This window comes from Coloeus monedula (assembly GCF_965178545.1).
Source record: "Coloeus monedula genome assembly, chromosome: 19".
In the NCBI taxonomy this organism is placed as follows: domain Eukaryota; kingdom Metazoa; phylum Chordata; class Aves; order Passeriformes; family Corvidae; genus Coloeus; species Coloeus monedula.
Window position 1 is genome coordinate 12,142,003 of NC_138799.1, and position 20,696 is coordinate 12,162,698.

Consider the following 20,696-nt stretch of genomic DNA (forward strand, 5'->3'; position numbering starts at 1 on the left):
GGAAGAGGAGTAACCATCTGTCACACTTATAGGGTCATACCTTGCTAGCAGCCAAAAGCCTAACACTAAAAATGCTTTACCGCCACCAGCACCTCAGAGACAGAAGGAAATGTAAACACTCACTACCCCTCCAGCTGCCAAACCACCCAAGCAAGGCCAGCAGTAAAGGAGGGGCAGTGAGAGGCCATGGTTCCCCAAACCAGACTGAGCAGAGAGAAGGGGTGGCCGCTGGAGAGGAAAGGAGCATGGTCCACTGTTCATGCCATATGTCTCTCAAAGTGGTGGGAGATCAGGCAGAGGCATTGGGTCCATTCCAAGAAGTGACTTTGGGCCCAGCCCCTGATGTACCACGCAGCATTGTGTTTGTGTGGCAGCATCTGCTCTAGCTAATAACAACAGTGACAGGACATAAGCTCTGACAGCAGATGCAAGATAGGGCCAGAGGGGATCAAACATTTGAAACAAAAAGTTCTGAAACATCTTTAAAAAATTTTCTGCATGGGGCACACAAACACTGCTTGAGTCCTGGAAGTACCCAAATTCTTCTTCTGGACAAATGATTTCCTTGACAAAGCTCTGATGAGACTATCTCCCCTGCCCAAGAAAACAGCAGTGCCAGGGACAGCTCACACCAACCGCACTACAGGTTAAAGACCCTCTGCTACAGCACTGCCCCACAGCTGTTGTAAGCCACAAGCCTGGTACAGGGGACACCAACTTTCAGAGTGAATGCTTTTCCTTAGACAAAAGAGAAATAACACAGAGGACACCAACAGTTGTGGCTTAGGAATGGTATTCCTCATATTAGTGTTCCCACTGAAATACTCAAAACCACACACTGCTCACTCACTCCCCTCCCGTCCCTCTCCCCCTGTGGCAGGCTGGAGAGGAGAACTGGAAGCACAAAAGGTAAAGATCATGGTTTGCGATACGAACAATTTACTGGAAACAGTAATGAGATAAGAAAACGAATAATAACAGCAACAATATTAAAAAGTGTAGAAGAGACATGAATGATTCATACATGATTGCTCACCACGCGTAACATAATGTTACCCCCACCGCTCGCTTCATGCAACCAACCAGAAAGGACTCCTTCTCCCCATCCCTCTTCAGCCCCTCTCCCCCTGCCACAAACCCTCCCCTCTCAACTTCTCCCCCTACCCTTTGCCCATGTACATGATGTATAGAATAACCAGGGTCCTGGCTGTGCCATTCCTGGCTACTGCAAAAATTAACCCTGTCCTGGCCGCAACCAGGACCCTGATATTCAGCACTGCCAGAATACAGTAGTCCAGTCAGTTCTTCTTGCTCTTGTGGGTGAACAGACTGACTTTGCTAGCAGATGCCACAGACAGAGAGGGAGACTCCAGCTTCACCTTGTCCAGCAAAGTTTTCTTTATGGCTGCCGGGGAAATCTTCTCTTGGTCTGCCAAATGCTGCAGGTCCCTACAATGGGGTAGTAGGAGAGGCAGACATAGAAAAAAGAAGATGGGGAGGTTGGGGGACAAGTTTTGCAAGCTTTTTAGGACTTCCTAGGTGCCCACCTTGTCCGGATACAGGAAGCCTCCACAGCATTGATGAGGAGTGAGCGAAAGCCACCACTCTCCAGGAAGTGCAGGGCATGGATAGTGGCTCCCCCAGGCGAGCAGACATTGTCCTTCAGCTGACCGGGATGCTGCTCAGATTCTAACAGCATTTTGGCAGCACCCTGTAGCAAGGAAAACACCTACCAGAGCTCTGGCTGAGGAAGCCACTGTCACACACTCCTGTTCTCCACTGCACAGAGCAGCACCAACATTCACAGCAGGCAAACCTAGGCTCCTGCACGCTGCCAAAACACTTTCCAGAGCTGATGAAGCCTGCAAAGGAGCAGAGTTTCCCAGGCCCCAGCTCCCACACCACCACGAGTGCCAGCAGATTGCTGTAGCTACTTCCTACAGCCCCCACCAGGAACCTGTGTGCAGTCAAACCAAACACGTTCTTTAAAGTAGATTCTGTGAGAGGACCAAGATAATTTCAAACTGTGATGTGAAGATTCCTCTGCACAGAGCAAGCACAGACTCAGATTTGTTATGAAGGAGGTAATACTGACCAGCAAAGCCTGTGCTCCAAGTCGAACTGCCAGCCTCCGGGGAAGGCCCATCTTTACTCCTCCATCCGCAAGAGCATCCAGGGCAGTGAATGCCTGAGACCAGAGAGAGGAAGAAGGTGACTGAAAGACTCTGCTCCAGGACTGGTAAGTCTCAGGGAGGAGAGAATCCAGGGCTTCAGGATCGTGCTGTGACTCTTATCACTTATGCACTTGATAAAAGCCTCCCCCTTTACTGCATGGATGCCATGCCAGGCTTCCCTCCCAATAGTTCCAGCTCTGGAGTGGGGGGAATGGGAGAAATTCTGCTTCTGCATCATGCAAAATGCAGGCCCAAGTTTTGCAACATGGACATGTGGACACCGCACGCTGGCTATGGACTTCAGACTCATCTGACTGGTAACAAAATTTACATGCTGTCCCAAACTGGACACATGGACTACATATCCCATTGCAAATGTGGGTGATAGGAAAAACAAAAAATGACAAGCTGAAGTTGAACAGACTTTATGGCAGGCAAAGCCAACTGCTCTCCCCAAGACTGCCACTAGCTGAGGAAATAGCACATACATACGCAGGGCCACTGCCACTGAGCCCCGTTACAGCATCAATGAGATCCTCTTCCACCTCAGTGCAGAAGCCCACACTGGCCATCAGTTGTTCCAAGAGCTTCCCATCTTCCACATCCGCATGAGTTCCAGTGGCATAGACCGTAGCACCTTCCCGGACAATCACAGGGGTGTTGGTCATGCACCTGATCACTTTTGGTGTGGGGCAGAAGGTAGAGAGTTTCTTGGGGAAGAAAATCATTGGAGATAGAAAGTAAAAAAAGAAAGAAGGGAGAAAAATGAGCTTTAGTGCATATTTTTCATCAATGGACTGTCCAGGAAACAGTATCCCAAAGGCCTCAATCCCAGATCAACCCACAGATCTCCAAAACAGCTCCTGCAGACACTTAGCATAAGATCTGCAGAAATTCAGGGCAGATGACCCACTGCTGTTGAGAGAAACATTATCGGACAGCAACTCATGTGAGGAAAGAGCTGGATAAAACCTCTAATAGCATTTTCTGATGAAGACAGCAAAGGTGACTGAAAACAACAAGTTGGCTGCTGCTGCTGCGTGACTTTAGTCCTGAGTAGCACAAGTAACATCTGTCCCTTGCATCGGCTCCTGGGGGCCAGAGGAGGGGAAGCAGCTCATGGCCGGCCTTGCACGGCCCGGTCCCCTCTCACCTTCTCGATAGAGCTGATGGTGACGCCGGCCGCGCAGGAGACCACGATGTGCCGGGCCTCGATGTCGGGGCCCACCTCCTCCAGGATGAAGGGGATGATGGGTGGCTTCACGGCCAGGAAGAGGACATCGCTGCTCTTCACCGTGTCCTTGTTGCTCACCGTGAAGTTCACTCCCATTTTCTGCAGCGGTTTGGAGAGAAACGGGACCGCTCAGGCCCGGGGCGGCCCGGGAGGGGAGCGCCGCCACCCGGCCCTCGCTACCCGGCCGCACTCACCCGCAGCCCGCTCACGGTCGGCAGGTCAGTGTCCGGGGAGCTCGCCGTGATCTTGTGCGCAGCCAGGACCCCTGCGAACGACACAGCGTGTCAGCCCGAGGGATCGGCAACACCCGCCCCGTGCCCACCTAACACCATGAAGCCCCCGGGCCAGGGCGAAGGCGAACTGCCCCGCGCCCACCTGCCGCCGTGAAGCCGCGGGCCAGGGCGAAGGCAAGCTGCCCCGCGCCGATGAACCCCACGCTCATGGCCCGTGCCGTGCGGCCCCACCAGACCCGGACCCGGACCCGGACCCGCCGCCGTCCACGTGGCCGCGCCCGCACGGAGGCAAGGCGGCGCGGGGGACGTCGGCGCGCAGCCAATCGGCGGGCGGCGGGGCGGGGCAGCGCCGGCCTCCGACCACTCAGCGCTCGGGGGCGGGGACAATGGCGCAGCCCTCGCCAGCTATTGGGGCAACCGACCCTGAGTGTTGCATCATTCGCCGCCTGCAGGGCCGACGGGAGCAGTCGGGAGCCGTCGGCCGCCCCGCCCCGCTCCGCTCCCGCCCCGCCCCGCCCCGCCCCGCTCCGCTCCCGCCCCGCCCCGCCCCGCCCCGCCCCGCCCCGCCCCGCCCCGCCCCGCCCCGCCCCGCTCCCGTCACGCTCCGCTCCGCCTTACGCCGCCAGGCGGCGCTGTGCTCCCGGCGGAGCCCTGCGGGAGAGTCGGGCGGGAGCGGAGCGGGCCGGGAGCGGGAGCGGGACGGGAGCGGAGCGGGGCGGGGCGGGGCGGGAGCGGAGCGGAGCGGGGCGGGGCGGGAGCGGAGCGGGGCGGGGCGGGGCGGGAGCGGAGCGGGGCGGGGCGGGCCGGGAGCGGGGCGGGGCGGGAGCGGGGCGGGGCGGGAGCAGAGCGGGGCGGGGCGGGAGCGGAGCGGGGCGGGAGCGGGGCGGGGCGGGGCGGGAGCGGAGCGGGGCGGGGCGGGGCGGGGCGGGAGCAGAGCGGGGCGGGGCGGGGCGGGAGCGGGACGGGGCGGGGCGGGAGCGGAGCGGAGCGGGGCGGGAGCGGGGCGGGAGCGGGGCGGGGCGGGCAGCGCAGACAGCCGCTTGCTGGCGTTGCCGCTCCAGCACCGCCCTCCGTGAGCCCGGTCACCCCCGGCCACCCTCCCCGCGGAGAGGGGGACCCCCGCGGGGCCAGGGCGCAGCGGGCGCCAGAAGAGACTCTGGGTCCCCGTGTGCTGGCTGTGCTCGGGTCTCCTCCCCGCCACTTCTCCGCCTCGGCCGGCCCGGGACGCTCCGGTGCGCAGTCCCGCCTCCCTGGGCGGGCCCATACGCGACCCTGCCGGTCCTGCGGGGAGCGGTCTTGCGGAGAGCGGCCCAGCGGCCGCTGGTCCCAGAGCGGCGGTACCTCGTGCTTTGGGATTGCCCGTAGGTTTCCCGAGGGATTTCCCTGCACGTGAACGGGGAGGGAGTTTCCGTCGCCCGATTCCCATCCGGCCCGGGCGCAGTGCGGCCTCCCGCCGTGTCCCGAGGACCGAGGGTGGCCTCCATCAGAGCCTTGCTGCCCTGGGCTGTGGAGAGACCGGGCCGGTGTGGAGTGTTCCTGTAAAACCCAGGCAGCAGGCAGTGCTTTTTTTCCTAAATATCATCTTACCTCACTGGTTTCATTTTTACTTTTTTCTTGCTCCTTTATTGACAGAAATAAATCTCAGTGGGTTTTTTTTTTGTTGATAAATGTTCCTAAATGTCTTTTGGGGATACCAAACCTCAGGCTTCCAAAAGAGAAGGGAAAAACCAAACCCATTAACGATTCAGATTTTAATCTAGCCAGGCTGGAATCCTCTGGGTGCTGTCTAGACTGGCTGCAGCCACAAGTCCGTAATTAAGGAACACACATACATCCTAACATTAGTTTACCAAAAAAGGGTTGGGAATGGTTGGCGACTGGGGAAACCTGGTTCATGGTGAGCTACTTGATCATCATCTATTTATTAAAGGGGTCAATAAACTCTGGAAATGAAGGGGGTTTGGTGAACTGAATCATGACAGAGCTGTTTGGTAAATCCTGCTGAGCAGATATCAGATGTTCTCTGTCCTGGATTGGGCAATCTCATAGTTTCCAATGGTTGGGGAGTGTTTTAACCACTGAAGCATGAGGTTTTGATTTTTTTTTTTAATTTTTTTTTCTCCTAAAAGAGAGGATTGTTGTCCACACAATCTTTTTTTGCCATTTTGACCATGTTCACATTTTTTGCTCAGTCTTTGGCTGGCAGATGAGAAAGCTAAATCTGAACACACTGTTCTTGGCAATGACTTGTGTTTCCAGTCTTCCAGTCAGTGGGATCATGATTTCCATGTTGAATTTGCTTTCCCCTTATTGTGAAGGCATTCAGTTTTGCCCTCATTGTTTCCCAGGTACTGGTTTCTCTCTGGCCCTTTGTCCCTGGCTCAGTGTAAGATGCATCAACTCATGGCAGTGGCAGATTTTACCATGTTTCTGCTCTTGCTCCTACTTGGTGCAAAATCTTCCCAGCAGGAAGCTAGCAGTGCCTGGCTCAGCCATATGCTATCAGCCAAGGAGCTTTCCAACAGCTGCCACTGCCTGAGTGACTGGCAGTGCCATCCTGGGGGACAAGCACCCCCGTGCCTGTGTGCTCCTGCCTCTGCTGACCCCCTTCCCCAGTCCTCCCAGCTTCCCAGAGCCACACCAGAGCCTGCAGGAAGGACTTTCCTCACGCCATGTTCCTGGGCTCGTTGGATTGAATTTTATAACAAAAGCCATGGTGCTTCACAGGCACCTGTTTGGTTTTTAGTGATCTGTAATAACAACAAAAAAGTAATTTTCAAGTGTGACACAGCTTAATTTATCCACATAGGTGGGTTTAAGAGGAATACATCATAAATGCTCAAGGTCCCTTTGTATGCAGTGGCTCTTTGTAAATTGACTCCTCCAACAAAAGTTGATTTCCTTTTCCAAGTCAGCATTTTGTACTTGTACAACCCGTAATTTGTTTGGGTGGCAAGAAATAAAGCTCCTGGTTTATATTGATGGCAGGATAGCCTTGGGTCTTGCCCTACCAGCCTCCTGTTGGACCACATCTTCCAGATTTCCTGCCCTTCACTGGAACTTGCAGAAGAGAAAACCCCCTTGGAAGGCTGTTCCTTTGTGCTGCATCCCAATTCTTGTCCCATTTCCTGGCTAATGCTCCCCACTGCTAAGGGCTGGTCCTTGCTCAGAATTATTCAACATAATCTGTCCCAACAAGTTTTCCCTTTGGTTTTCAAACCCCACACAAAGCACTGATGAAAAGTAAGTTTCCTTCCTTATTCCTGAGTCATTCTGTTGCAAAGAATCCACCCAGATGTTTTGCTGTCTTGTGTCTGTACTTTTTTGGGTCTGTGTTCAGGCTTTGTACATCAAAATAAAGTGAGCTCTGCTTTCATGCATAAAGGGCTGCATCTGCTGCAATGAAAGTGTGGAGAGGAGGGTGACAGCACACACATCTCAGGAGATGTAAGCGTACATCTGCCATTCAGCTTTATTTTATTTTGGGTAAAAAATAAATCTTGATTCTGACAGGCAGCTACTGGAGATTTTAATCAAAGTACTCAAGTCTGCATGAGCTGCACAAGCACTTGGACACTCTGGCTTCTCCCTGGAACAAATGAAGATTTCTGTGGAGCCTGAAATCTGAGCTGAGAAGTGTGGAACTTCAAAGTGGATGTTTAGTCAGGGATGCGTCTGAGACATTCGGCTACTTGGTGATGCAGAGTGCTCAGGAATCCTGCGCCTGATCTGCTCTGGGGTACTGTGTGCAAGTTCTGTCATGTCCCGTCTTGTCCATGCCCCCTCCCTGCCTGGTTTGGTCTCTTGTGCAGCACCGTGAGATCAATTAGTCTCTGCCTCCCCTTTCACACTCCCTCAGAACTTATCTTCAAGCCTCCAGAAAAAAACCCTTGACACCAGTGCAAAGAAATGGTGGCCCATTAATCAAGACAGAGCATGTGCCAAGCTACTTTCTGTGCTGCTCAAGTGAGGATGGCAGGTCACGCACAGTCACTTTGCAGGTTGGCTGTGCTCTGCAACCTGATTCTCAGCAGTAGAGCCCTGACTTTACAAATTTTCATTTCTGTAGTGACTCAGTTTTTGCTAAATAGGAATATCCTAGGCCTCCTCCAAGGTGTACACTTGAGGATATTCCTTTTCCGTGCTAGACAGCAAAGGAGATGAAGGGGAAAGACTGGTAACCTTCAAAATACTGTTATGGCTATGATGTTCTTCTCAGAAACACCCAGACTGAACTGCCCACACTTGCAGGCATTCCACATCTCACCACACAGCCCAAAGTAACCCAAACTCTGAGGGATTGATTTTCATCTTCTGGTGTTCCTTCATGCAGCTTTTAACTTTTCCACTTCCTGAGTAGTCACTTGGTTACCATTAAGCACTGGTTAACAGTTTCAAAATCCTTGGTGTCTTTCCTAATATTTGGCTCAATAACCTGCTAGCCAGCAGCCTCACTGCTGTGGCTACAAGCATTCCTGCTGTCTGCAGATGCATGTAGAGCTGTGTCATTCCTTTGTGCTGGCACCAGGAAGGAAGGTGAAGCAGAACCATGGGGGAGTTGGGCTGTGCTTTGCATCGGCTGCAGCCCACCTGCTCCAGGTCATTAATTTTTTAGTGTAGTCAGTCCTCACCTTGATGTTGGTGCTGTGCACATGCCTGCCCAGCACCTCCCTGCCCCTTGCCCCATCCCTCTGCATCTTCAGTGGTTCACAGCACTGGGATGCCTCCACAGAGGCCAACCCACAATTCAGAGGTGTGAGACAAAGCGGATGCGCTGGGAGTATGCCAGGTCCAAGACATAGAGCAGCAGGTTGACATAGGTGAAGATGGCAATCACCAGCTGGCTGTCCCAGGGGCACTTCCCCTTGGCGCAGAGGCCAGGGCGTCGTGGGGAGCCGTACTTGCTGTCAAAGCAGAACACTGGCCAGATGACCGCAGCACTCATGTAGAGCAGCACAGCCCCAAAGGTGTAGATGACCACAGAACGCTCAAAAGGGAACCACAGCAAGGCAGTCTTACCTGTGACACTGAAGGCCACTACCACCACTGTCACCACAAAGCAAAAGCTGTAGACAGCCACACACCACTGTGTCGCCACGTATTTACCATATTGGCTGTCGTTCACCAGTGCCCCAAAGATGATGCAGGCCACAAAGGCCTGAACGATTTTCAAGAGCCCAGAGATAGTAGCCATGTAGCTGGTGACTTGTCCTGGTTTTGCCCTGGTTAAGAACACCTCAGTGGCATACGCGACAAACAGAAGGCCCGCAAAGACACTGGCTGCAATGCGGAAATCTCTCACCTCACAGCCGATGGGGTAACAGCCCACCTGGACGAAGTAGAGCGGGTAGATCACTGCAGCTGTGATGGACATGAGTGTGGCAAGCATGGCAAAAGCAGCAGTAAAGTTTCCCCAGGAGAGACTCAGGCAGCTGTGCAGGTGTGTGAACTCACAGGTGATGATGAACACAGTGATGGCAAAGCAGAAGGTCCAGACAAACATGCAGAAGGTGCCATATGCGGCACTGAACCCCCCTTGGTGGGCAACCAGGCTGAATGTGGTACATCCGAAGGTCATCTGCAGCAATCGAGCTATTCCTACAGGGGAAGTCACCGCAGCTGTGTTCAGATATGGCCCTCCCGTGCTCTCCATTATCTTTCCGGTCCAGCAGACAATGCACTCAATGCCTTCTCAAATGTCCTTTCTGGCTCTTGCACCTTTGCCCTGAGGCACACCTGGTCCCAGCTCAGTGGAGTGGCAGCTCAAATCTCGCTGGTCTCTGCCGGCATCAGTGGGAGCTGCCTCTGACGCTGCATCTCTGGCAGCTCTCTGCACAGACCTGCGGCTGCAGGGAGGTGACTGGCTGGCTCTGCCCACTGGCTGTAAGCTCAGGGTGCTGCTGTTCGCTTTCTGCTTCCTCAGGTCTGAAACCTGCCTCTGTGCTGTCCTTTGGCTGTCTCCTTTCCTGTAGGATGGTGCTTTCCCTGGAGGCTGACATTTATTCCATTTTCGCTCCGCAGCTGTAGCTTTATGCTGCACCGTTCACAGGAACCTGGAGTATAAATAGAGGTTTTATTAATAGTTCTGGAATGAATCCTGCCCCCACTCAGCTGTTGGGAGCGGGTGTTATTTAACACTGAAGCTGCGAGCTCCATCAAAGGCTCTTGATTATCCTTCTGCTGTTCTTTTAGAAACTCTGGGGTCACTGGAATGCTGCCGTTCTCCACACAACCCCCTGCGCTGAGGGGAGGTGGCTGGCTGTGGCAGTGGGCTGTGATACGGCCGTGCTGCAGGAACAAGAGCACAGTTCTGCAGACCCAAGAGCCCCTGAGAGGGGGCACAAGCCCAAAGGCAGCACAAACCCTATAAAAGAAAGGATTTAGGCCAGAGGCTGAATAAAAGCTGACTCACTTTGCTGCAGTTGATCTGGAGCAGTGATACATTTACCTGCTGTACTTTGTGTGACAGCTTGTGGCTGTGAAGGTTTACAGCACCCGTCCTCAACATTTCCTTAAACTCTTCTCTGTCTCTCTTTTAAATTTATGTGGAAATCAGTTTTTCTTGTATCTCTGAATGCAACAACCAAATACAATTGTTTTTTTAAAAATTGTTTTGATAGTCTTAGCTCTGTTTTGGAACACAGATTTCAATAAATAGTGTCAAACCCTCCCTCATGTGAGATCAAAGCTTTCACAATGAACCATTCCTGGTATACAGTGCTCCCCAGACTTCACCTCTCCCCACAAGTGTCTTAATTCTATCTCTAAAAGCCCCAGACAAAATTGCTGATGTAGTTTCAGAATGGGACTGGGTGAATGTTTCCACCACAACATAGTAGAAAAATTCCTCCCTTACCCCACAAGCAGCATTGCTGACTCCTCACCTGCAGTGCTCATCCCAGTGTGGAAGCAGAAAAAATTACTGATGGAATGGCTCACATGAGGACAGTACAAATTTTTGGCTGTAGCAATAAAACGATAAAACGTGCCTACCTTCAGCTTTGTCACCATCTTGTAACCTCAGTGTCTCTTTCATTCATCTCAAGTACTTTCCATTTTCCTTAGAAAGGCCTCTGGTGCTAAAAGTACAAAAGCCTGCATTCATTTGGGGTGGAAGTTGCACAATTAACATCACAATAACCAGGAAATGCAGCAGGACAGCTGAGGAACTCCAAGTGAACAGGTTCTCATCCTGAAATCTTGCCTTTCCTGACTCTATTAATCCTTCACTTCTAGCAGGCCTCATTGGCAGTGGGTCACTTTCTGTATTGTGGCACTTTCTGGTGCATCACTTCCCATCTGCCCAGGGACCAGGAGAAAGCACAGGGACACCCCATGTCATGGCCTACCTGAGGACACATCACCCCATCAGTGACACCGGGGCTCAAGGCAGAGCTGGTCCTGCTGCTCAGCTTCTGCTTTCCCATGGGAAGTGGTGCCCCTCTGAAGAGCCCTCAGCACCAGTCAGTGCTGGCAGAGGGCAAAGGTCCCCAAAATCACACTGGCGGAGCAGTGCACCAGACAGACCACGGCCACTTTTCCCTCAGAAATAAAGAACCTCATCTAGTCAAAAGATCACAGAATACAAACACATGGCACTGAATTCTTCAAGTCTTGCGCTTTTGTCACTGGCTTCTGCACGGCAGAAAAGAGATGAAAAACATAATCAGGACAATTCTACTTTTATATCCAAGTCATTAAAATATAGAGGATATCAGTAATTTCCAAACTGATCATAGGGAAACTGCACTGACGTTTTCCTGTTCTTCAGTTTCACTGGGAGCACCAGTCATTTTCTCTGTAGTTTTTCTTTATCTTCCATCTGTGTTAATCCCATCATGCACAGGAAGACAGATGATTGTGGTGGCCTGTGTGTGGTCCTGCCCGAAAAGGAACCAAAGGGCTACAGTTTACTTACCCAAAACAAGGGATCTCACAAGCAGCACCACTGTTCTAACCTGGCAAGGTCTGTCTTGAAAGTACAGGGAATTTTTCTAAAATCAGGCCCAAATTCTCTGTGGCCTATATGCTGTGTAACCATGTACACAAGTGCAGGCACACACAGTTGGTCCCAGGACCTCGTGCAGTAGGGATGTGCAGCTGTGCTCCTCGTGCAGGTCTCCCCACACCCCCACACTGTGCTGCAGGGTGAAGTTCTGCTCCAGCCACCCACATGCTCCCACCCAAGGAACGGTCTCCTCTCCAGCCTCAGTCATGCATTCTCAATCCCTCCCTTGTTCTCCTCCCACTACTATCAAAGGGGATTCTCTCTGCTGAGGTGGGTGTGTTCCCAAGTGACTAGAAGAGAAATATGTTGGTGCTTGTCTTATGTTCTCTGCCTTTTCTGCTCCAAATGCTTCTGATGCTCTGATCAAACATTTCCCTCACTGGAAGAGAGGCCTTTGCAGCACTACCAGATCTCCCTCCACCTTACAACGCAATGCCCTGGACAACCTGGGGAATCACAGGCAAGCCAAAAATGCTGTGAAAGTCTGCAAACATCAGGTGCTGGGTGAAAGTCTCTGTACTTAAACCTTATATTACAACCTCTTCATCAGAGAAACAATGACAAGGAACACTGCAAGGGGAACACAGAAATCTAATTAATACAAAACGTCAACACCACCCTTAGCCCTCTCCCAGGCACAAGTGACCATCAGGATAACCCATTCAAATGAGCAGCATATACAACTTTACAAAGACATAGGTATAGTTCTCTGGTCAGCCCTTATAAATAGCATTTTACATATTAAAATAAATATGTCCACGTTGCCAAAGTACCAAGAGGTTTCTTCGTTATTAAAAAAAAATATGTTACAATATCATTTATATTTCTTGCTTAGTTTAAAAAAGTAATAAAAAAGTCATTTTATAAAATAATATGAATAAATTGAGTACAAGAGTGTCCATCCCTAGCACATGTCCTGGGTCTGTATATTGTGACTCAGCATGAGATGCTAACCTCCAGGAAGTAATGTAATCATTTCTTCACTTCTAGTTGGACAGAAGAAATCCAGTGCTTGCTTTTTTCACCACTTGTAATGAGTCTATGATGTAAAATTCATGGCAAGGGAAGATGTCCCAGATCTGGGGAAGGTTCTCATTGCTGCTATTTATGGCTTTGCTTTGCTACTCCCTGTATCCGACTGCCTTGTGTAACACAGGAAGAGGATGTGACCGGCCGAAACTTAGCCCAGGAGTTTGGAGGGAACAAGTTCCAGCCAAACAGTGTAAGCAAGAAATTGCTGCTTGCCTGGTTTTTTGTTTTTTTTTCTTTTTGTTCTTGACACACCATAAGCGTGCAAGAGTGTGGGAGCATGTGAGTGCACAGGTGTGAGTGTGCATGGGTATGAGCATGCATCTGCCTGCAGAAACGTTAAGGAAGAAGATTAGAAAGTTTGGGAGAAGGGCTGAGAGTCTCTCTCTCTCTCCCCTCCTGATCTAATCTCTGCCCTTCTGATGAGCCCTCCCTAGTTACCACTGCTGAGCATCCCCAGGAGTTTACTGGGCTCCAGGCCCTGCTGCTGTGCCATCTTCTGAACATCGAAACCCATGTGCATGAGGAACTGGATCACATTCATCTCCTGCCCTGTGAACTGGTCCCTGATTGTGGGGCACGAGGGGTTGCAGTGAGGCCATGGACAGCTGTCAATCAGGTGAATTGGGCAGCCTTTCAGAGGAGCCTTCCCATTTTTGTTGCTCTCATGGAGGCTCCGATCCCAACAGTGCAGGGCACGGGGTAATGATGTCCCCTTCACCTGGATGTCAGTCCAGTGACTGAAAAGACAAACCGTACAGATCACATTAGAGGGGTCCGGCTGCCAGGACAGGTTCATTCCCAAGCTGCATCCCCGTTCACCTCTCACAGGATCTGCACAAGCACTTACTTGCGTGTGATGATCTCGTGGGACAAACAGGCAGGAGCAAAGCTCGCTCTAAAGGAAAAAACAGAAACGTGGATATGTCTTGAAGGACAAAGTAAATCCCGCTGAATCAAACCTTCCAGACTAGGGAGAGGGTGGAATTTTACACAAAAATGAAAAAGGCAACATTCTTGATGTAGATGAACTAACAGTCACCAAATTTACAGCACTCCTTTTTCAGCAGAGGTCTGAGAACACTAGGACGCTAGGTAAGAATGTCTTTTAGAAACAAATGAGACAGGTTTTTCTCAATGAAACACTTACGTCACATCCTTCAAGGTGTTTCTCAGCTCTCTACCCAAATTCTGGATGTAGAGCCACTGCCCTTCCTGAACAGGCTGGCCAGTTAGGTGTACGTTGTCTACAGTAAGCTGGGCCTCATCGAAGAGCCACTGGACAACAAAGACTGGGCCTAGAAAGACAAAAATTTCAGAAAAGGGATTGCTCCAAGTTAGTTACAGATACAGAGGAAACCCTAAGTCCATTTGATCTCTCTCCTTTGGTACTTACATCGAAGAGTGGGGTAAATCTTATATCCAAAAAAGCAATTCCATTCCTCTCCCTCTTTAAACTGCAGTTTACAGCGTTCAGGAACAATGCCATTCCAGTATCTAGAAGACAAAGCAATAACAGAATGGGAGGCACAGGGCAATCCTAACAATGTATCCTCTCCATATCCTAGTTTCTGTTCTGATTAGAATTTCAACTGACAGAACAGCTCTCACAGCAGCACTGTCCCATCAACACATTTTAGAGCATCTACAACTGTACATGTTCTTTCGCACATCTAGACTTTCCATTATTGTCTTTTCCAATAAAATACTTGAAAAACCACTGATGTAGACAATACTCCTTAAGTATCAAAGTGAAGGAACACAGAAGAGGAGGAGATCTTTTCCACACTCTAACCTCTTAAAGTAGTGTACTTTAGAGCATCTGACTGTACCTTATTCCTCTTCTAATGGCTTCTGTTGGAGCACATGTTATGGTATCAATACAGTCGGTTCTGCGATACTGTTTGTTATCTAGGAACCATCCAGAGTCTGCCAAGCCTCGAACCTGAATCCCTTGATAACCCATCTCCTCCAGCTGCTCTGCCACTCGATCAACATTCAGGAGCACTCCTGTCCCTCCAGCACTGCAACAACAACATCAACACTGCATCAACACTGTAACACTGCTAGCAAGGTATTACAGACCTTGCTAGCAGACAAACCTTCTTCAGCACTGACATGCTATAAAGACCTTCATCGACCCACAGCAGAGCTATCCAACCATTCACCACAAACTTCGTAGACACCACGTTATTTCCTGGCTTTGCAAAACTCAGAAATAAAGCTAGTGCTGAGTAATAATCTGGTAGCTCAGAAGCGAAGTCCTGTTGTTACTCTCTTTCCTGGGAGATACATGTGCTCTGTATCATTTCCAAGGGGGTTGGCAGCTCAGAAACTAAAAGCATCTGAAGTGAGACAAATTCACTCCTTGCAACTTCTCTATTACGCTCCCGTGTAATATACACTGAGTGTACCAGAGCTTTGTGCAACACAGGATGATCCAGAGCACCTGTGTGAGACAAGTTTGGTTTTTATTTTGGTGTCCTGAAACAATTCACAGGAGGTGCATGTCTTATGATGTCAGCCAACAGGAACCAGCATTCTTGATGCACAGAAGAACGCAAAGCTTTATTATCATTTTCTCAGTTTTCTCTTAAGTGGACCAGAAGCTGATGAAGTAATATTGTATCATCCTCTGTTGACCACTTACAGGAGAAAACTGACCGGAGATACAGGGTTTGCTGTGTTAGTGTTACTGTACTCCTAGAAGAAATGTTTCAGGAACTGCTGAGACCTCCTCACTTAACATCTTCCTGCTGTGGAAAGCTCTCTTCACCAAACAGAATCTTGTGGATACCTACCTGCTCCCCGCTAGCAGCAACACTTTCGCAGTGCTCAGACCTTTTCCCACCAGCTCCTTTATAACCTCCTGTATGATCAGTGCTCCCATGAAGGCATACTCATCTGGAAGACAGCTCAGTGTCAAAAAAATTCCTTCCTGTCCAGGCTCAGACTTTTACTTCCTCTCCAAAAATGTTTAAGAACCTTCCAAAGGGATTACGAATCTAAACTCAGGCTCATTTTATCCACCTATACCAAATACACCTAACAAGAGATTCTCCCCCACCCCATACAAAATGTGCTGCCCTGAAAGAGAACAGAGTGAATCAAATACTCAATTACACAAGCACCTTCCTATGACAGTGCTTAGAAATGAGTAAACTTGGAAAAGGAAAACAAGAAGGAAGGTACTGGAGGAACACACATCTTCCTACCACCTGGAACCTCAGTTCCAACTTACTGCTTCCCCGTTTTCCCAATTCATCAAGCCAATTCAGAGAAGCAATGCTTCACAAGATGTTACGCATACACAGACACTGCTTCCTTGGCATCACCGTGGTTGCTGGTGTGTAACTGCTCCAAAGGAACAGCTCCAAGGAGCTGGGATGAGGTGAAAAGGTCCTTTACTGTGACACCACCAGAATGACATCTGATGGCAATGCAGCATGTATTAAGATGAATTATGCTGTTTCCCAAAGAAACCTGCAGACAGCTTTGGCTTGACACATGATGGCTCCTGCCTAAGGCAAAACATCCTTCTGATAAAAGTCTGACACTAAATTCACAGTCCTGCCTCTCAGGTCAGCCATGCAAAAGTTACATGCAACAGCCCATGGTCCCTCAGCTATAGCAATTAATTTGCTGCGTGCTGGAACCTGGAGATTCATCTAAAAGGAATTTTGTTCCTCTAATCCTTACACACTGCATCAGTGTAACATCTCTGCAAGCAGTGGCTCTGAACTATGTCAAAACAGCCTGAGCTAAAGAGATCAGGATGTTTTATCTGGAAGTAGCTTGATATTCTTTCCTGCCCTTCAGCAAGAAAAAGCCTGTTTCTCGTCCACGTGGTTTCACAGAAGTCTGGCCACATCCTTTAATGTGTGATGTCTGGGGCAGCAACGGCCCATCAGCAACACTCACTTTTCTCAGACTTGGAAGAGGCACCACTCCAAACATCACTTGAGCAATATGGGATGAATCTGTAAGAGAGAGCTGTGTGAGTCCGGCTGTGCCTCTGACACGCACAACAGGGTGAGGATGGGGTCACCTAGCTGGAAGAAAATAAAATCCTGGGAAGGGGAAAAGGGAAGAGTTTCTGTCCAATTTGACAACTTACCTTCCTGCACACCAAGTGACAACTATAACTGTCTTGAATTTTCTCCTGAACACTGGTAGTTTTACTGAATTAAATCAATAAATAACGTGTCTTTTATCAATCTAATTGAAGCACTAAGCTCAGTGGATGGAACGATGAACCACGACTTTGCTCTCAGCTATTCTGCCAACACAGTGGATGCCCTGTCACAGGGCAACTCTCTGTGCTTCAGTTTTTCACATGGAAAATGAGAAGAATCTAGTCAGTGCAGTGTAAATGCTGACTGCAACCATTGGAGGTTTTTGCAGGAATTAACTTCTCATGTCTCTGTCTTGCAGAAGATAAATTAACATCCCTTCTGTGTAGATGCACATATAAACTAGTCTCTCTCATTTCTCTTCTTTGAACTAGGAGAGCTGCTCCACATTCTTCTCAAATTGTCAGATGTGTAACACACTATCAGCCCACCGCTCATGATGGATTCAGCACTGCAGCTGTTTGAGAAGGCTCTCTAAGGTATCCCCAGTTTTTCTCCATTAGATCACCCCAAACCTCCAAGGAGATTGAACTTAAGTTTCTCTGGACCTTGTCAGCCCTACATATTAGAGAGTTGAACTGCAGCAAATGAGGAAACACACAATTTCCTTTTCCAAGTATTAGTCTTAACTTGTCTCTGCAGCACTCTTGCTAGCCTAAAAGGCAGGAGATGCTGTTTAAGTATAAAGCTATTTCCCTCCGTTGTCCCTCCTTACACCATGTTTGCATTCCACCAGTGGGGATTTTCTTCTGGCTGAGAGGACAGGATTCCAGTTCCTGCAGATGGGCACAAAGAAACAAGAAACATATAGATGACAGTCTGTGATTTCAGAGGAATCGTGGGAGCCTCATGCAAGACCTCTGACCACACAGAAAACAAACATCCATGATGAAAAACATTGGCAAGGGAAGTGGAAGGAACATTTCTAAATTTGCCCTTAGGCAGATTTGACATTAAGAATTTGATTCATGCTACAGATGAAGCCTGTCTAGAAGCTTCTTGTAGTACAGAAGAGACCTGTGATGCCTATTTAAGTACCTCCCCAGAATACAAATCCTAGCAGGTAAATTCCAATATACTCAATTAGATGATCTGTGTGAGTGACAGAGGTTTGGCTACCTAGGAGGCTGCAGCGTGAGAAGAGAGCGAAGAGAGCAGCACCCATTCCCGGCGATGCCTGTGCACCCAAACGCCTGCCCGTGCCCGCGGCACGGGATCTTCACGGGGCAGCAACCAGGCACCTTCCAGGGCGCTGGTGACAGCGGGCGCTACCTCAGCCCGGTCCCAGTCCCTCGGGGCTGCCCAACGGGGTGGAGGGGACAACTTACCCACGCGGGTCGCGGGCCACTCCCGGGAGCTCATCAGCCGCCGCATGGTGTCGTAGCGGGTGTCGCAGTTCTCCCTGTTGAAGCAGTACCACCCTCCTGGCGAGAGGACAGGGGTCAGCCGCCCCGAAGGGCCGGGGGCTCGCGGGCGAGGGACGGCGGCCCGCAGGGGCCGGGGCACCGAGGGCAGCCTCGGGTCGCCGCCCCGCTCGTGGCCGCCGTTGCGGAAGTCGGGGGCGCCGGCGCTCACCTTCCAGGAACAGCAGCCACCGCCGACTGCCTTTGGACTCCTTCAGGTAGTAGCTGCGGGCACAGACAAGGGGCAATGCCTAAGCGGGAGCCGAGCCCGGCCGCAAGGCTCTGGAGCCAGTCGGGCCGGGGCGCCGGGACCACGCCGAGGCGACGGGCGGCGGGCAGGGGCGGCGGCTCTGGCGGCGGCGCCGCTCGCGTCCGCCCGGGGAAACGCCGGGGCCGCCGCCCGGGAGGCGCTCGCTGCACCTGTCGCCGCCGGTGCCACGCGCCGCCGCGCGGTGGCGCCGCAGCCCTCGGGGCCGGGGCCGCGGGGAACGGCGGCGGCCGCGCGGGGCAGCCCCGGGGCGCCTGGAGGGGCCGGCGCGGCGCGGGGACTCACCCGGCCGGGCTGCCGTCGTTGCAGGTGACCGAGGCGTTGTGCAGGAGGTGCAGGCGCAGGTCGTGCGGCAGTGCCTGGGCCGAGCAGGGGTACAGCGACTGCGCCAGGCTCTTGATCTGCGCCATGAAGCTGTCCATGTTGCCCTCCACGGCGGTGAAGTCCAGCGGGAAACTCTCGGCTGCCGCCGCCGCCGCCGCCTCGCCGCGCTCGCGGACCGCCGGGCCTCGCCGCCGCCAGCCCTTCCTGCCCTCGCCGCCGGGCCCGGCGTGCAGCAGCCCCAACAGCAGCAGGAGGTGCACCGCTGCCGTGCCCATCGCCGCCCGCCGCCACCCGCCGCTCGCCGCGGCGGCAGCAGCCAGTCCCCGGCGGCGGGCAGCGCCGCCCGCGCTCCGCCGCGCCCCGCCGCGCCACCCGCGGGGACGGGGGTCGGCGGCGGGCGGAGAGGGCAGCGCCGGCGGCGCGGGCTCGGTGGCGCGGCTGCCGGCACAGGAGCCTGCCACCCGCTCCCAGGCGGCGAGCATGACAGAGGGGCACGGAGTGCGCGGGGAGCGCGCCGGGGGCGCCGCCAGCCCGGGCGCCGCGTGGGGCAGCAGCCGGCCAGCCCCCGCCCTGCCCTGCCCTCCGCCCCCTCGGAGCGAGGCGGAGGGAGCGGGGGGTCTGCGCCGCGCCGCACCGGCACGGTGGGCCGCTCCGTCGGGGCGCGCCCCGCGCTCGACGGCGACGCCATCGCCGCCCCTGCCGGCGCCGGGGCCGCGGCGGTGGCGGCGGCGCCCGACAGCCTCGCCCGCAGGGCGGCGGGGGCCCGGGGCGGCCTCTCTCCGGGGCCGGGGGGGCGGTCGGGCCGCCCGAGCGCGAGGCTCCGCACGTGGCAGCCCCCGTGGCGGCGCCCCAGGCCCGCGCCGCGCCCCCCGTCCCGCCCCTCTCCCCCCACAGCCCCGACGGCAGCTCCTCCCCGGCTCCGCGTGGGCGGCACTGCCCGCCCCGCCCCGGGACGTGCCACCGCCGCTTCACCGGCGCAGCTCAGCGCCGCGCCCCCCGATCGCTCTTGTGCGGGATCCCCCACGCTGGCCGGGGGATGGCCCGCGGTGCCGGACTCCGGCCTGGCCCTGGCCCCCAGAGCGCAGCGGGAAGCGGTCGTTTGGTCCCAGACATCGGCGTTCGGTCTGATTAGCTTCCGCGGCTGACCGGGGCCGGCGGCGGGTCGTCCCCGGCCGGAGGATGCTGCTGCCGGGAACAGGAGGGGACGTGGAGGCCCCGGGCGTGCCGGAGTCACGGCAGGCCGGAGGCGGGGGTTCCGGCCCCCTTGCTGCCCCCACCGCCGGCGCGGCTTTCCCGGGGGTCGAAGCCTCCGCGCCGTAGAGGCTTCGCCCTGTTGCTCTCGGCAGCTCGCGAGGTTTACCGCCGGCCGCTCTCCCACGGGGCCCGGACGTTTCCAGGAATTGCAAGAAAAATCCTGGAGAAAAAGCCGTGTTGTCACCAGAGTGCCGGTCATCTGAGAGAGGGGAAATTCCTTGGAAATGGCCTTATCGCAGATCTCGGAGTTAAAAACCGAGGAAAAACAGAGAAAATGCTACGCTTTGAATACTCCATTTAAATACGAAATAGGACAACTCACACTCCTCGACAGCCTTCCAGAAAGGAGCAGGAAGACTGTCTTAACTGGGAAGTATAATCTATCTGGGATCAGAAAAGGTGAAAAGAGTATAATCTTAAAATAGCACGTGGAAGGTTTTTTTGTCAAGCTGGAATTAGGGCTGTCCAATTGCTGCAACTACATTTTTTACCTTACTGTGTTTGGACTTTCTGAATGTAGACTCAGCTCTATGTTTCCTACACATGTAGCATGTGGTTTTGGTTTGCTTGCCATGTTGGGTTTTTTATCTTTCAGTTACTCTTACGTACTCTCAGTTCTTGCTCTGTTCTCACTCA

At 52.8% G+C, this 20,696-nt stretch overlaps 4 protein-coding genes across 4 annotated transcripts in view; 1 reads left to right on the forward strand and 3 right to left on the reverse strand.

Moving 5' to 3' along the window:
* Nucleotides 1–1,135: 1,135 nt before the first annotated feature.
* Nucleotides 1,136–3,945, reverse strand: PYCR1 (pyrroline-5-carboxylate reductase 1). Its single transcript, XM_082293817.1, has 7 exons — nt 3,784–3,945; nt 3,603–3,673; nt 3,328–3,507; nt 2,663–2,884; nt 2,096–2,188; nt 1,548–1,711; nt 1,136–1,449 (listed from the first exon to the last, which is right to left on the reverse strand). Exons 1-7 carry the CDS (start codon nt 3,848–3,850, stop codon nt 1,299–1,301), a joined length of 948 nt encoding a protein of 315 aa, XP_082149943.1. The 5' UTR covers nt 3,851–3,945; the 3' UTR covers nt 1,136–1,298.
* Nucleotides 3,946–8,357: 4,412 nt separating this feature from the next.
* MYADML2 (myeloid associated differentiation marker like 2) lies at nt 8,358–9,328 on the reverse strand. Its single transcript, XM_082293975.1, has one exon. The coding sequence runs from the start codon at nt 9,292–9,294 to the stop codon at nt 8,389–8,391; it is 906 nt and encodes a 301-aa protein (XP_082150101.1). The 5' UTR covers nt 9,295–9,328; the 3' UTR covers nt 8,358–8,388.
* A 2,731-nt stretch (nt 9,329–12,059) lies between these two features.
* NOTUM (notum, palmitoleoyl-protein carboxylesterase) lies at nt 12,060–19,288 on the reverse strand (the record flags this gene model as incomplete). The annotated part of the gene is made up of 11 exons (XM_082294230.1): nt 12,060–13,418; nt 13,529–13,576; nt 13,829–13,976; nt 14,075–14,175; nt 14,511–14,702; nt 15,480–15,582; nt 16,600–16,658; nt 17,527–17,587; nt 18,140–18,235; nt 18,387–18,439; nt 18,768–19,288. The coding sequence occupies 11 exons, from the start codon at nt 19,286–19,288 to the stop codon at nt 13,112–13,114; spliced, it is 1,689 nt and encodes a 562-aa protein (XP_082150356.1). The 3' UTR covers nt 12,060–13,111.
* Nucleotides 18,375–20,696, forward strand: part of ASPSCR1 (ASPSCR1 tether for SLC2A4, UBX domain containing) — a 44,613-nt gene continuing 42,291 nt past the window's right edge. Inside the window, exon 1 of the mRNA XM_082294233.1 lies at nt 18,375–18,432. The gene's annotated coding sequence lies outside the window, so the exon portion shown is untranslated. The remainder of the gene's footprint in view (nt 18,433–20,696) is intronic.